Source organism: Neolamprologus multifasciatus, chromosome 2 (genome assembly GCF_963576455.1).
Source record: "Neolamprologus multifasciatus chromosome 2, fNeoMul1.2, whole genome shotgun sequence".
Classification (NCBI taxonomy): Eukaryota; Metazoa; Chordata; class Actinopteri; order Cichliformes; family Cichlidae; genus Neolamprologus; species Neolamprologus multifasciatus.
Window position 1 is genome coordinate 21,826,785 of NC_140440.1, and position 15,782 is coordinate 21,842,566.

General features: G+C 38.6%; 2 protein-coding genes across 2 annotated transcripts; one reads left to right on the forward strand and one right to left on the reverse strand.

The window, feature by feature from the left end:
- Positions 1 to 1,624: 1,624 nt before the first annotated feature.
- Positions 1,625 to 11,148, reverse strand: itk (IL2 inducible T cell kinase). Its single transcript, XM_085136201.1, has 17 exons — positions 10,416 to 11,148; positions 10,221 to 10,325; positions 9,985 to 10,066; positions 9,719 to 9,844; positions 9,458 to 9,495; positions 8,596 to 8,747; positions 8,417 to 8,482; positions 8,243 to 8,297; positions 7,778 to 7,857; positions 7,336 to 7,478; positions 7,125 to 7,199; positions 6,634 to 6,802; positions 6,339 to 6,555; positions 6,188 to 6,252; positions 5,974 to 6,092; positions 3,828 to 3,985; positions 1,625 to 3,735 (listed from the first exon to the last, which is right to left on the reverse strand). Exons 1-17 carry the CDS (start codon positions 10,551 to 10,553, stop codon positions 3,670 to 3,672), a joined length of 1,854 nt encoding a protein of 617 aa, XP_084992327.1. The 5' UTR covers positions 10,554 to 11,148; the 3' UTR covers positions 1,625 to 3,669.
- A 1,017-nt stretch (positions 11,149 to 12,165) lies between these two features.
- Positions 12,166 to 15,377, forward strand: med7 (mediator complex subunit 7). Its single transcript, XM_085136221.1, is given in 3 exon segments — positions 12,166 to 12,310; positions 13,022 to 13,295; positions 13,298 to 15,377. Coding segments are annotated over 2 exon segments (759 nt in total). The 5' UTR covers positions 12,166 to 12,310; positions 13,022 to 13,030; the 3' UTR covers positions 13,792 to 15,377.
- Positions 15,378 to 15,782: the final 405 nt, after the last annotated feature.

Consider the following 15,782-nt stretch of genomic DNA (forward strand, 5'->3'; position numbering starts at 1 on the left):
GCGTTTCAGGCTTTTAAATTGGTAACATCAAAAGCTGTGAGTATATGTTGTATGTATAGGGAAACTGAGGGTAACCTCATTTAAAGGAGGCAGCGGTAAATTCTCGGTTCTCTGTATGAATTCTAATTACATGATAAATAGGATATAGAAAAAAGTAAAGGGCCCTACTTCACCAAGCTTGTACTACTATTTATAATTATGAATTCAAGTTGCATGTAGTAGACTGTAGTTAAATATTATTGTTTATTATTTCAAACGTATGTGTTGAATACAGTACTTTATAATGACAACATGCTATAACCTTGATTCCAGAAAACTTGGAATGTTGTTTGAACTGTTTAAAGACCACAGAAATCCCATTTTCACTTGCAGATCTTATAAACCTATTTTTTATTCACACAACAACATAGAAAATATATAACATGCTTAATTTGAGAAAATTGCTCATTTTAAGCAAAGAAATCACAAAAAATGAATGATATAGGATTGTAGTTGCTCAACATTCCTGGGTTTGATTTGTAGTATTTTCCATTTCATTAGATGCCAGATGTTTTCATATGGAGAAACGTCTGTACTGGTCAGTTCTGCACCCAGACTCCTCTACCATATGTAGCCATATGTTGTAATTGAGTTGCCTTGTGTTGTGTTCAGTATCAGCTTGATGAAATATGCGAGGCCTTCTTTGAAAAAAAATGCTGTGCAGAGGTCTTTAGTCACTCTTGATTTCTTGACTTTCTTGTAACCTCTTAATGTGGTCTTGAGCAGTGTTGGTCAAGTTACTTGAAAAGAGTAATCAGTAACTAATTACTGATTACTTCCCCCAAAAAGTAATCCCATTACTTTACTGATTACTTATTTTCAAAAGTAATTAATTACTTAGTTACTTAGTTACTTTTTAAAAACACGATTTACAACCTGAATAGGTGATAAAGCGATAGATCTGTCAGCCCAATTCTACTTTTTCTGCATAATCCATCATACAAAATGTAATCAAATGGAAAAGTCTCCTTTTTTAAAACTTGCTTTATCAGTTTTAATCTTTTAACTTCATGCATCAAGCAAAAATTAAATTATATGCACCATTCTCTGACTGGAAGAAATTAGTTTAACATTTAAACCTATTTTCTGCACATTCCAGCACATAAAATAAAATGTTTACACTCAGTCTTTCAAATAGATGCAAGTAAAACACAGCAGAAAATACATAAAATCAAAGACTAGCGGTCCTGTTGCTCTATTTTCACCTGTAAAGGAGGAGTGGGGTAGGCGGAGGTTTACCCTGGTGCAGGTGTGCCGCATTGGTCAGTGGAAGAATCCGTGAGTTTCTCTGTGAGTTTCCCATTACGTCGTTGCGCACTCGGAGCTTGTTTAGGGTTTTTTTCGGGGTAAAAAGAAGTTATCTTCCCGCGCACAACGGACACTAATGTTTTTGTCACTTTTTATGGAATCAAACTCAAAGTAAGGTCAGTACTTCCACGCTTTAAACGCTGCACGCACATACTCTCTCCCGCACTTGATATATTATCCATTGTTGATCTGCACACAGCTGTTACCACGAACATTGCACTCGCTTAGGTCACTGTCATGAGACATTCTGCAAAAAAAATCACAGTTTTAGTAACACAGTAACGCAGCATTCCTACGGGAAAGTAACGGTAATCTAATTACCGTTTTTGCAATAGCAATCCCTTACTTTACTTGTTACTTGAAAAAAGTAATCAGATTACAGTAACGCATTACTCTCTGGTCTTGAGTGATAGTTCTTCAGGCTTTCTGAAGGTCTTTCAAAGTTTTTCTTTATACATTGGCTGCTTTAACACTTCAAGCATTGAAAAGCCACCAAGGCACTCAAACAATGAACCAACATTCATTCTATCTGCAAATAACACACAATTTAGCAACAAATCAGTTTTAAATTGTATCTTTAGAACCTGAGAGATGTGCCTGACCCTTCAGCTGATCCATCTACTGTTTGCCAAAGCCGCATCCGAAATGGTGCCAGCGGAAGGGTGTCAAGAAGACATCCTTAGGGAAGGGAAATGGAAAGAAAAGGCTGAGGTATGGCAAATTACACTGGATTTCCATTCTCTGCACCTTTTTTCCATTTTCCTATAATGGATATTAAAAAAAAAATGAGCGGTGGCTCAAGACTTTTGCACATTGCTCTATGTCCCAGCAGGAAACTGCAATTCCACATCTTGCCACTATCCTCAGAAGAGAATGTGTTGGCTGACACGATACAAGAGAATTATTGATCATTTGATATGGGAAAAAAGTTATTGTGCCTGTACCAGAAACAGCAGTTCTTTGACTGGCCACTGGAGTCTGGGTCCAAAAGCGAGTCATTCCAATAATGTATGGCTTATTTGACTGAAAAATTGATGTGGGTATAGACCAGCGGTCCTCAACCTTTTTTATGCCACAACCCGGTTTAATGTCAGACAATATTTTAACTGACCGGCCTTTAAGGTGTTGCGGATAAATACAACAACAACAACAACAAAAAAGATACGACCAAGACAAAAACGGTGGTATTTTGTAAATATAATAATAAACGTGAATTCACTGTGTAATTGTGTAACTTAATTAGCAGCGTCCTCCTGAAATGCACCAACAACATTGAGAGTAACATCCTCCTCTCTGCCTCTTAATGCTCTCTGGTCGCTATGGTAACGTGTAAATATTTCTTTCAAAATAAGACACGCAACTACAACACGGGAAAAGACCCAGGGAAACAGAGTTAACGATACAAACCCTGAAAACCATACATTTCACACCGGAGGCTCAACTCTCGCGGCCCGGTACCAAATGACCCTGTCCGTGGCCCGGGGGTTGGGGACATCTGTAGAAGTTAGAGTCACACAGTTGAAATCGACCAACCTTGTTCATGGTGTGGGTGCGATATGGAGCATTTTTTTGTTAAATATAATTTCACAAATACATGACTTCATCTCTGGATAATTGTAGTAATAGTCTATTCAAGAAGACTGTGCTCCACCTTTAGCACAGTTTCAATGAGTCATATTACTTACCACATATTACGATGGATCCGAGCAATGAGTAATAAATAAATCTTGACCAAATGTGGTCACCTGTGACTCCAAAATTAATTCATAAAAAAAACATGACTCGTGACTTTGTTGTAGCTATGTCCATCTTTTATATACAGTATATGGATGATCATCAAAAATATGACTGTTGTGGCTAATGTCAGTGAGCTCCATAAAACAGGAAAGCCTTTTGCATGTATTTCTAAATATATATAACATCTGGCAACTTCAATAACTTCTTCATATAGAAACAAAAATATTTCTTATGCCAAGATTTCATTATTGTAGTGGAGGAAACTAAGACAGTGAGAAGTGACAAGATGTAAAACATTCAGTTTAATGACAGTCAGCTGACTGAAAAGCAAACATCTCACTTTTATATGGCTTATAGAATTACTCAGACCTTTACATGATTCTGCAAGAAGCACCAGTAGCTGTGTGAATGGACTGTGTGAGCCCTCTCAGGGGATACTTACAAAGCTACAAAAGAGATAAAGTGCAAAATCCAGGATATAAAATTGTTTTGGAATAATCTAACTTTACAAACGACAAGCAACTGGTTACAGTAAATAAATAAAATAAATATTATATATAAAAAAATCACAAATCACATGTTGGTTCAGGCGTCTGAAAGGGAGGCCAGCTCGTGAAAGAGGAGCCCAAATGTTGGGCGATCGTCTGGTTTCTAGGAACAGAACAGAAAACAAACGACAGTTAATCGTTTGCTCATTTTATGATCAGCAGAAGTTCTGCTTGAAAAAAGGGTAATGTCCTCACCTCCTTCCAACACCACTCCATGAGTAGGTGGACAGAGTCCGGGGCCAAGCGCGGCTTCAGGAGCCTCAGGCCTGCGTTCAGGGAGTCCACCACTTCTGCATTAGTGCGGTTCTCATAGGGGAGTCGGCCTTCGTTGTACACCTCCCACATGAGCACACCTGAAGAGGGGCGGACACGGAGACAGCACTTGTTAAACAATATGGAAGCATTTTAGTCAAGAGGGTAGGAGCCTTGTATCGTTCGTTTAACTGTGAGCTACTCTAGTCCAGTGCAGTGTGTTTTTATTTGTTTATTTTTTTAATATAACTGAAACATATTTATTTTTAGCCTCATTTGAGAGTAATTTACTACAGATCAGAATTGGCCAAAATTGTTGCTACCCATTAAAAACACACACACACACACACACACCTACACATGAGACACACACACCTAAAATTTGCTCTGCTGTAAGTTCTTACTTTAAAAGTAATTCATCTTGCTTTCATTCAATACAACAAATATAGTCGTCTGCCTAAAGTATTTGATCCTTAATTGTAATATTGTGCAGCTGAGCAGTTTTTGTCATTCTTCACAAGAGGACGCCCACCTCCCCTTTCACCCACTTACCTACCCCCACACACACCTACACACACACTCACACATCTCTGTAGGTTGTTTGACTCTTCATGTTCAAACCGCTGCGGTTCATTCAGGTTTGATGAACATGTTTTCCCCCCACTGTGAGTTTCAGCTTTTTCCACACTTGGCTCAAATGATTTTGTTTCAGTCCATCTTGTTGGAAGTATGTTTCAGATCTTTATACTGTTGGAAGAAGCAGCATGGCCTGTGACTGGCACAGAGCTCTGGCACAGGTACATAAATGTATTTCACTCCAGATTATCTTGATGAAATCCGTCGTCCCCAGCGTTCGTTTCTTCAAAAGCTTTTTTTTTTTGGCAAACTTGGAAACTAGTTTTAAATCCCAAACTTCATCCACCAAGAACCGCTTTGACTTGTCTATTAGTATTTTATCAAACAAGTTTAAGGTTTTTTTTATAATCCTCTTTCAAAAGCGGGGTCTCTTTTTTCAATCTTCAATCAGAAAGCGACGTATGGTGTTGACAGACGCTTTTGCACTTTGATCCTTTAAATCAGCTCTGTTTAGTCAGGAGTTAATGTTCGTCTGGTAGCCCCATCCACTGAAGCCGGCATGAAAGAATCCAATGAAAGAGTTTCCTAATATTCTTAGCAGCTGCAGTCTCAAGAACTTCACACAGCCTGTAGATGGACCGACTGTCTCTTTTAGTTTTAAACTGTTATTTAACCAGGAAGTAAAAATTTTGACATAAAGAATCTTTTGAAAGATGGCTCAGACAAACTTTTCCCCTCTTTCTCCTTCCCATCATCAGTGTAACAATGATACTATACAGCTGAATTATTACTCTTTTACTATTTCAATGCATAGATTCATGATTGAAAACACTTGTGTTACCAATGAAAAGCAATAGCCTGCTTAAACCGTCACTGCAGTTCATTTATTTTCACGATTTCTAAGGGACGTCAGTAATTGGATCCAGACCTTTTTAGAATAGGTCATAATTCAAATCTCTTTAGAAATAGAAATAGTAACCCCTATTATAGAATTTATAATATGTTTTATTTTTACTTAGTTTTAGCACATCCGTTTTACACAAGAAAGTCATAACTTCAAAATACAGAATCTTTTTTTCCCCCAAAGATCACGTCAAGTTAAAAGCTTTCTGTCTGTTTAATCTACTTTCTCCTTTCTCTCAGCAATTGTCTGAGCTTATTGTGCATCCACTAATTGTCACTGAATCATGAAAATGGCTAGCTTTTAAGCTATTTTATATAAAAATTTACCAACAAAAATGGCTTTGTCCTGAATAACTGCAGTAATAGTCTGCCCAAGAAAACTGTGCTCCAGTTTGAGCACAGTTTTTTTTTTTTCACAAGATAAAAAGAATTGTTTAATATATATAACGTCTAAACCACTGCAGTGTTATTTAACTACAGTTGAGCACATGTGCCATCAGGAAAACAAATATGATTTAATCTGCCCTCACCCAACCTGCAAAACTTCCCAGACAAGTGAATCAGAAATGCAAACCAAACAGCGGAATGGCAGACAAGCGCCCAAACTCACCGAACGACCAGACGTCAGACTTGGTGCTGAATTTGCAGTATCTGATGACCTCTGGGGCTGACCACTTGACAGGGAACTTGGAGCACTGTGAGCTCGTGTACTGATCATCAAGAACAAATCTAGGGTATGGAGAGTGGACACAGACCACAAGCTGTGACTCACTGTGACATTAATGTAATGTAATAATTTAAAAAACTGATCTTCACGAACATACCTGGTCATTCCAAAGTCCGATACCTTCACCTCGTTGTTCTTTGAGACAAGACAGTTCCTGGCAGCCTTTGGAAGGAAGAAAGGAAGGATAAAGTCCTCTAGCAAAGCAGGGATATGAAAGTGTATTGTGAAAGAGCACTTTATTTATTTACCAGATCTCTGTGGATGAAGTTGGACATCTCTAGATAAGCCATCCCTTCGCTGACATCCAGACACATCCCCAACAATAGATCCTGAGACAAGGAGCCTTTCTTTTCTCGCAGGTAGTCCGTCAGGCAGCCGTTTTCCATGTACTCAAACACGAGGCAGATGGGAGAATGTTGTGTGCACACGCCATACAGCTGTACCAGCTTAGAGTGAGAGAGTCTCCTGTTAAAACACACACGCACAGATAAACTGAGTGGTTTCAAACTCGTTTTACAGATCTCCACCATGAACTGTACTTACATCATAATCCGTGCCTCTTCTTTAAATTCCTCATCTGACATGCACTCTTCTCTTACCATCTTCACCGCTACCTTGAGATCCCTCCAGCTGCCTTCCAGCACCAGTCCAAACTGGCCGCTGCCTATCTCCTGACCCAGTATCAGCTCCTCAGGGTCCACTTCCCACTGATCTGTTAACCAGCAAACCAGAAGTGAACCAAAGCATCCAACTATAGCTCAGTTATATAACCATAGAGTTAGACTTCTTCATGCAAGTTTCACAAATAAAAAAGGACTTTTTTTTCTCATTTTCACTTGCTTTTTTTCAGCAAAGATTAATTTGTATTACATTGGTTTACATCAAAAGACAAAAGGGTGGAGTTACTTAACAGCCCTGAAGTGTAATTCTGTGCAACCCACCAGAGGTCAGCAAAAACAAGATTCACAGCAATAAATTAGGACTGCTTGGAGCTTTAGTTCAACAAACTTCAGCCATCACAACAAAATTTAAACCTTTTGCGATATCAGTAGAATCCTGGGAGCAGCGTCCACCTTGAGAGACGGGGTGTCTCAGCCGTGTTATTAGCCCTGCCACAAAGAGAAAGAGACAACGGGAAATTTAAAAAGCAGGACCAAGAATTTAGCTGTTTCATAAGATGAACTTCATTTATCCTTTGAACTTTTTGAAATAATGCTGTTGCATGAGAAAAGCTGGCACACTTACCTGCAGCATTGTGCTGGTGGTAATATATGAGCTCAGGAATGGTGCTAAACAGGTACTTCTCTGCCAGGTAAAAAGAAGCTGGGCTCGTTTCGGTCTGTCTGATTTGGTAATGCTTCACTCTCGGATTCTTCTCCCCGTTAGACCTGATGAGAATATATGCTTAACTGGAACAGGTCATATGCATTTTTAAAGCAAATGTTTGCCTGAGCAGATGATTACACATAAACATTGGAAGATCAGAAAAATATCACAAGTTTACACTAATCTTATACTTATTTCTCATTGGTTACATCTTTAACGATCACTTAAAATGACTGAAATCCAATGAGCCATCATTTTATTTTCATGATATAAGTAACCATATATGACTGTTTTAATTATGGAGTTGTTTGATAGATATTTTTTTAAGTAAATTCATAAGAACACTATAAATAACAGTTACCCTGGTGCTTTGGTGAAAACAGACACTGTGTACACTCCCGCCTGTCTTGAGTCCCGCACCATGAATGCACCTTCCTTACCCTAAAGACAGAGTAACGAGATCACATAAGATTTCCCACGTTCGGCGGTGCATTCTGTAACACGTCTGGCGGCCGTTTTAATTCAAAGACGACGATGGATAACCGTTTTCCCTTCCTGCTTGCAAAACTTAGCAAAGCAGGAAATTCAACATTGAAGGAAACTTTGTGGTTGTGAGAATTTTTTTTTTTTTCATGTTCTATGTCAAGGCGAATTGTCGTTATGCAGGTGCATATGCAGCGATTTTGCAAATGCAACATTGCTGTTGGCGGCACAGTCGCATCAAAATGCACTGTGTCATACAGGGGCTAAATCTTGCCTGTCATCATCATATCAAAATCATTATTTGAAATTTCATGGCCAAACAGAACTGAGTTTTTGTTTTTACCTCTTTCATTAGCAATTCTTCTGCTTGCGCTCTGCTAATGTTTTTGTTGTACCATCTGTTGAGAACACATTAACAACAATTAAATCAGTTTTGGAGGGAAAACATGGTAATTCATTAGCAGCAATGAACACTGCAAATTAAAAGCTCGAGTAACAGAAATGAATTCAAACTCACTCAAATCTTTCAAAGTTGTTGATGGATTTTTCAGCTACGTACGTACTGGGCACAAAACCCGAGTTCCTAATGGGTGACAGGAAAAGGGACTTAGCTAATGGTTCTTCTTTTGAAAGGTACTGCTATGTTTTAATGTAAACAGTTCAAATGAATTTGGCATTGGCTGTAATGCGCTTTACCCTCTCTCATCCTGTACAAGCCACCAGGTGGAATGGGAATTCTTAACCAGGAGATACTCCTGATCTTTCTGAAGAGGTAAGTCATTGTCTCCCTGTGGCGTGTAGTTTTGCAAAGCGATGACCTTCTGTTGCCCCGAATCTTCCAGCTCCATCTGGAAAGGGAGGAAAAAAAATCCGATTTAAAAACCATTTGTACAGATATGGAAGCTGCAAAAACCTTTTTTTGGCAAACATAAGTCAAAATTTTGGGTTATTACCTCTAAATTTCGACATACTATCATAAACTTCTGAGATGAGATGAGAAAATAACTTGAGATTTAGAATCATGAAGCTGAAGTTTTGCAATAAGAACCCCAAATTTTGAATTTAACTCTGCCAATCAGGAAAATGTTTTTTAAGCGGTGGAAATAACCTGGTACAAATTATTGAGAGGTCTGAGTGAACTCTTCCCAAAAAGTTCATACACAAATACGAAATCCGGCGCTTTCAAATGAAATTACATTTTCATGGTGCCAAAGGAAAAAGTATCAACGAGGATTTTCACTTGACAAACTTTAATGTACTTCTATTTCTTCTACTATCTATCTATTTAAGTAAACACTCAAACACATGTGCGCTGAAACAACTACAGAGCTGCTGCCTGAACACACAAAATCAAACCACAGACACAGTGGTTAAAAACCAATGCATGACCTAATTATTAAATATGTAGAGAGAAACTGTGTTTAAAAGTATTGCAGACAAACATGACACGCATTAAAACTGAAAAAGTGATTTGGTCTCCCTCGCTTCATTGGAAAATCAGTAATAACCACAATAACATTTCAAAAGCTTGTGTCGTTTGTGTTTTAGATGGTGGTACCTCTGGCTCCGGGAGGCTGGGAAGCGGCTTTTTAGAGGCTGTAGGGGAAACAGAAATGTTACATTGGAGAGCTATGTGGCCCATCTAAACTCACAAAACAACAACGGTATGAACTGGATTAGGCAAAATGAAAGCATTTCGTTCAAGTTTACTCTAACCATATGTGCGAAAGCCATACAAATATCTTAATTCAAATGGAATCGCTTCCACAAATCATTGGATTCACGAAGTAGAAGAGAAGGAAAAAGAAATGCTACAAACCATAGCCCACTGGGTCGTACACGTTGCACCCAGTCGCCAGTTTCTCTGTTTGCTGGCAGCATCTCCATTTTCCATCCATCCAGAAGTTTGGGTGGTATTTTGGAACTAAGTTGTTATTCTTTGTCTCTACATCAGACAGAACAAGGGAAATATTGTTTGAAATATCCATCCGTATGTGTTTGCAGTTCATACAATCAGCGTTTTTTCATCGACTTGTCATAGTACTATTGTTATTATTTGACTGGTGATATATGGTAATGGCTTACCCTCTTTAAGAGCTCTGACCCATTTCTGACGGCAGTCATTGTCTGGTGCAAATATGTAGAGGTAATAACTGTCATGAAAAACCTGCAGAAGAATTGAGATTTTAAAAAAAGGTTATATGCGTTGTCATTTTCAGTCATACTTCACCATACACTGTATATAGTGTGTATGACGCAGTTTTAGTCGATTTTTAATGCGGTAACAATTGAGTTGGTCTCTAGGAAATTATGAATGTTACCTGAAAAGGGTACTTAAAGCTGCATGGTATGGGCACATCAGTACACACAATCTCCACGCACTTAATTCTGGACAGCTCGATACAACCTTTCAGCAAAGGCTTTTTCTGCAACAAAACAGCTTAGATTACAGCAAACAGCCAAGAGTCTGCATTCCTGAAACAGCTCTACAGATTAACCGCACATACTGTACTTACCCCGGGACGACGTTCAGAATACTTCAGGTCTTGGGTATCCAACACAAAAAATCTCTCTTTATAGTTACAGGGTGACACTCGCTTCTTCTGTTGAGATTTTTTGATCAGAGTTCCCTTCAAAATCACCCTGGGGAACATTTTACCAGCTATGAGAAGCGCAATGAGAAATACTGCCTTGTTTTGTCATACCAAGAGAGGCGGCATTGCCTACAGCATGCAGAGACAGAGTAGCAGTGAGTGTACAAGAAAAAAAAATTGAGGATGATAAGTTGATAGATGTCGTAGAGTTTCCGGCATAGGGTTGTTGCACAGTAAACCACATCCTACGGCAACAAATGCGTTGTGCAAGCGAAATACATGCGTGCGCGCACATACACACAGTTCAGGGTGCTCGCAGGCACTTTCACTCACTTAGTGCACGTTGCAGTCAGCCACTATGAGCAGTGCGATCCCCAGAAAAAGGATGACTCGTTAACCTTTACATTTTTCAACGCTTTCCATCAACATTCACTTCAAAGGTCACGGATGTGTCCCACTACTACAGTGAGGTTAGGGTTATAATGTCAGCATTGGGCAAAGGGGGGGTTCAATCTAAGAGGGCAAAAAATGGCATAAATGATTTTAACTTGAAACAAGAAAGTAATAGGGGAAAAAACAAAACTTACTTTACTGAGATTGTGAGATTGCAAGAAACACACACAAAAGAATCTGTTTTTTTCCTGCCATAATTAATACATTTAGAGTTTGGGGTTACGTGTTCATGATGTCTTTTAGGATTTGAATGAGTTGGGATTGCAATTTAATTTAATTTAATTTAATTTAATTTAATTTAATTTAATTTAATTTAATTTAATTTAATTTAAAAAAACAACAACAACAAAACAGATCCAAAAAGCCAAAATTATAAAATCGACTTTGACTGTATATTTTTATACAGTTTGAACTGTGTAAATGTCAAAATTCAAGGCATTTTCTTCTTTTGTCAATTAAAAACATTTCCAGAAAATACCTGAATTTAACATTTTTAGGAGTTAACATCTGTGCTGTTGAATGGGAAATGTTCAGCAATTTTGTTCCATATGAGTATTTAATAAAAGAGAATATTTGTCATGCTGTATGTAAATAAGTACAAATAAGTATAAAATAAGTGTAAAAGTAGATGTGAAAGACCGTGTCACACTAAATAATTTATTTTCTAAATCTAAAGCTCCAAATTAAAAATGTGGAAAGTTTTCATTTGTTTTAAAGATGTGACAGAATCAGAAGGGTGAACTGTAGCTGTAGTCTTTAAAAGCATTCAACTGTATTTTATTCTTCTTGTTGTTTTAAGCCATATATAAGTGATAAATTGGGGGGAAAACAAAAAACAAAGGAAAGTTTAGAAAATTGTCTTATACTGACACAACGTTAAGAATAGATCCTTGCATTTTTAAGCTTTTGTCTCTTGTATTCCTAATAGTTTATATCTATTGTAATTTTCTTCCACATTTTATTTACCTCTTAAAAGTATTGGTGGCGTTGTAAACTGCTAGTTTGCTTTGACTAGAAAAATATTTGACATTACCAAATGATAACAGGTGCTGGAGATGGTCACTATTGTAAAAAAGACATCAGTCCTGTACAAAATAAGCTTCAAATTAAGCAATTTCTTATCAAAAATTACAAGATCAAGCGTGGTATCCTCACACCCAATCGGTGTTTAGTTTGTTGCATTGCTATCGTCCAATCCGCGGTAGAAAAACCATTGACGTCGAGCCAATAGCTTAGGGTCTGAAACGAAAATCTTGTTAGTGTGGAATGGAAGGAGCTAAACTAGCTACAAGCTAATGGTCGGACCTAACTGACGTCTATATCTAGCGTCTTATATCTTCAGCGACTAAAGAGTTATTTGAAAGGTGTGTATAAATATCATAAGTCTTCCCCCTTTTAACGGTATTGTGGGTTACCATTATATTTGGTGTAGCAATTTAACTCGTTAGCGGAGGTTAGCAGTTAGTCAGTCAGTCAGCAGGTAAGCTAACGACTGCAGTTAGTTGGAGAGTAAAGGGCTAACATGTTGATAAAACAAACAAAGGTTTGCGACACTAAATGGTAGTCTTCACTCAACTCTATTCCCATGCAGACAGCGTTTAACATAAGTCATATGCAGATATTTACCGTACAGACAACTGGCTGGGCAGTTTGTGTTAGCATAGGCCTCTTAGCACATCTTTCGAAGCGATGGTCTCAAACAAACACTGAATTTGTTTGGAGTTAGTGCAAGCAAACTATTTAGACACGGCTAACGTCTCTGCAATTAAAAAGCTATGCTGTCTTTTTGCGGCAAACATCCTGCTCCTTGTCTACCTGTGCCCCCAATAGTGAAGTGAGAGAGACACCTTTTCACTACACCGTTTTTTGTGTAACAGTAGGGTAAACCGGAGACTTACTAATGACACTGATGAACGTTCTGTTATATTTAGGCACATAGCCTAAATTAATGTGTTTGTGTTCAAGTACTGTGAACTGTAAACACTTAAAAAAAAAAATTAAGATACTAAATTGCAAAACCTAATGTATGTTGCTTTCCTTTTTATATATATTGACACGGATTCTTGTGCTTTCAGGTCGGTATCATGGGTGAACCACAGCAGGTCAGCGCCCTGCCTCCTCCACCGATGCAGTACATCAAAGAGTACACAGATGAAAACATCCGCAAGGGTCTGGCCCCTAAGCCACCTCCACCCATCAGAGATAATTACATGATGTTTGGCAACCATTTCCAGTGTGATGACCTCATCATCCGGCCTCTGGAAAGCCAAGGCATTGAGAGGCTTCACCCTATGCAGTTTGACCACAAACGGGAGCTCAAGAAACTGAACATGTCCATTCTTGTGAACTTTTGGACCTTCTGGACATCCTTATCAAGAGCCCTGGTAGTATAAAGCGTGAAGAGAAGCTGGAAGACATAAAGCTTCTGTTTGTCCATATGCACCATCTGATAAATGAGTACAGACCGCATCAAGCCAGGGAGACGCTAAGGGTGATGATGGAGGTCCAGAAAAGACAGAGGCTAGAGACAGCAGAGAGGTTCCAGAAACATCTGGAGAGGGTGGTGGAGATGATCCAGGGGTGCCTTGCCTCCCTGCCTGATGACTTGCCTCAAGTGGAAGGTCAGGATGGTGCTTGTGATGGGACAAAGAGTGCGCCTCCTGCAGCTAGTGTTGGCTGTTCGTCTGGGCAGGCCACCAGGCTGAAAACAGAACCTATGGATATAGAGGAAGCAGCTGCCAGCTGCATGGCAACGGGTCAGCAGGAGAAGAGCATCCCTACTTCAAGAAGTGACAAATGGGACAAGGACGCTGCCATGTGCAGCATTATTGATGAACTAGCATAGTTTAATATTATGTTCTTTCTTTTTTGCCGTTTCTTTGCTGAACTCTGTGTAAATATGGCACTTTCGTACATGGTATACAGAATATTTTCTTTCTTTTCTTTTTTTTTTTATAACTGGTTATGTCACTGGTCTTTGCTCTACAAGTCTTTAACATGACTGCATTCTGCTGTTGAGTTATACATATATGGTTGTAATACATCTCTGTTCTCATGGTTTCATGCACAAGAGTGATTTAGAGAGTGAACATGTGATTTTTGCCATACACATAAAAAATGTGTGCCTGGGGCCTCAAGAATTATCAGCATTAAATCAAGTGTAACCACACTGTACAACAGTGATGTTCAGTAACCTCTCTTCTGACTTGGGAACTGTCAAAACACATCATCGACGAATGTTTCTTACTGCTAGCTTGAAACAGCTGGTGTGATAAAATGTTGGGTGCAACATTTTATCTCATTTCATCTTTGCTGTTTATGGCTTTCTCAACTGCATCGGTTCTCAAAGTTTTTCTAGTACGTTTAATTTTAATCCCCAAACTCCACAGTTTTTATCCAACCACTAAGAAAAAAAGTTTTACTTAAAGGTCACATTAAGAAAAAAAATCCACTCAAGTTTCACTTCACCTTGTTGATTATACTGCACCAGTGTTTCCCGCCATGCAGGTAGTGTGAGAACTGCTGCTCTAATAAGATGAGCACTCCAACAAGAGAAATGCACAGTCATGCTCTTGTCCGTGCGTGTCAGTTAATGTGACTTTATCATTCACGTTTGTGTTGTTTTACTAGGTACCACACAGTAAGGCTGATGCCTAAATCTTTATTTAGAAGTCACCAGTGTATTCGTTCACCCACTAAACTTGAAACTATGACAATAAATGCTGTCACATTAACGGGAAGCTGTGAATGTCAGAAATGGACATTTGAGGGTGCTAGCTGTGTTGTCAAGGGCCCCATTAAATGTTGTTTTTATTTAAAATGTAGAAATTCTGACTAATTCCTGAAAACATATTCCCAGAATAGAAATTTTAACATAGATCAGGTGGGGGTGCTAAGTTTGCATAATTGTAATAAACCCAATAAACAAATTTGCTGTCAGAGTGCAGTCATCTCACAGAAACATAGACGGCTTTATTAGACCCGTCAGAGCAGAGTCGCATGAAAACTCATGTAAATGCTGGACTGCCTTTATGTTTGCAATGCATGATTCTTGTCACTGATTTGCAGATTGTTTAATCCATGGAGAGTCGTCACACAAAAGTCGTCATGTATATTATGTAAAATGTCAAATAATTCTGACCCCCTCCCCTTCCCTCTTTTATAGGTTTTTATAAGCATACCTAACGGTATAACCAGTTTTGTGTTGCCTTGCAGCAGATTGCTCTTACACAACTGTTCAGGGAAAGAAATGTGAGCCTTTCAGCTGGTTGCTTGTAAAGCAATTCAAATGCACATGTTTGGTTGTTGAAACTGAAAATACACCTCAGGCTGGTGATTGCAGCGCAGATTTCACTACTTGCGTTTCTGTGACGTTAGCTGAGGCATCTATGTAACTTGCATAAGTTCAATAAATCAGTGCGTGATACACAAGATGTGTTTTGGCCCAATTTTTCTTTTATTTGAAAAGACAACCCAAGGTTGTTTCTCTGAGAATTCATCAAGGATTTCTGTTCTAATGTCTGTGCAAAAAGTGTGCTGTTTTTGAAGCAGGCAGGAGTCATGATGTGTGTCGCTCTGAGACATAAAGAGTATGTGTATTTGGCCAGTTGCAAATTCCAGCTTTATTTCATTGACCTAGAGTAAATGCTCTGCAGCACACTGCATTTTATGTAATGATGTAATGGCACAAACTGTATGCACATTTTTAGCTGTGCATAGACGTTAAGCTGTGTTTGTGTTGACCTTTTGTTTTAAACGACAAACAGGGTGGACAGAACCAGGTAATATGCACTGATCCTTTCACCGCACCCCCTCGGAAGTTATTACCCTTAGCTG

Bases quoted from the DNA above. Each gene is read 5' to 3' on its own strand.
- itk (XM_085136201.1), bottom strand. From the start codon at position 10,553: ATGTTCCCCAGGGTGATTTTGAAGGGAACTCTGATCAAAAAATCTCAA. The intron at 7,479-7,777 runs GTAACTGTTATT...TATTCTCATCAG, and splicing joins GTTTTCACCAAAGCACCAGG to GTCTAACGGGGAGAAGAATC. The intron at 6,253-6,338 runs GTAAATAAATAA...TTCCTTCCAAAG, and splicing joins ACTTCATCCACAGAGATCTG to GCTGCCAGGAACTGTCTTGT.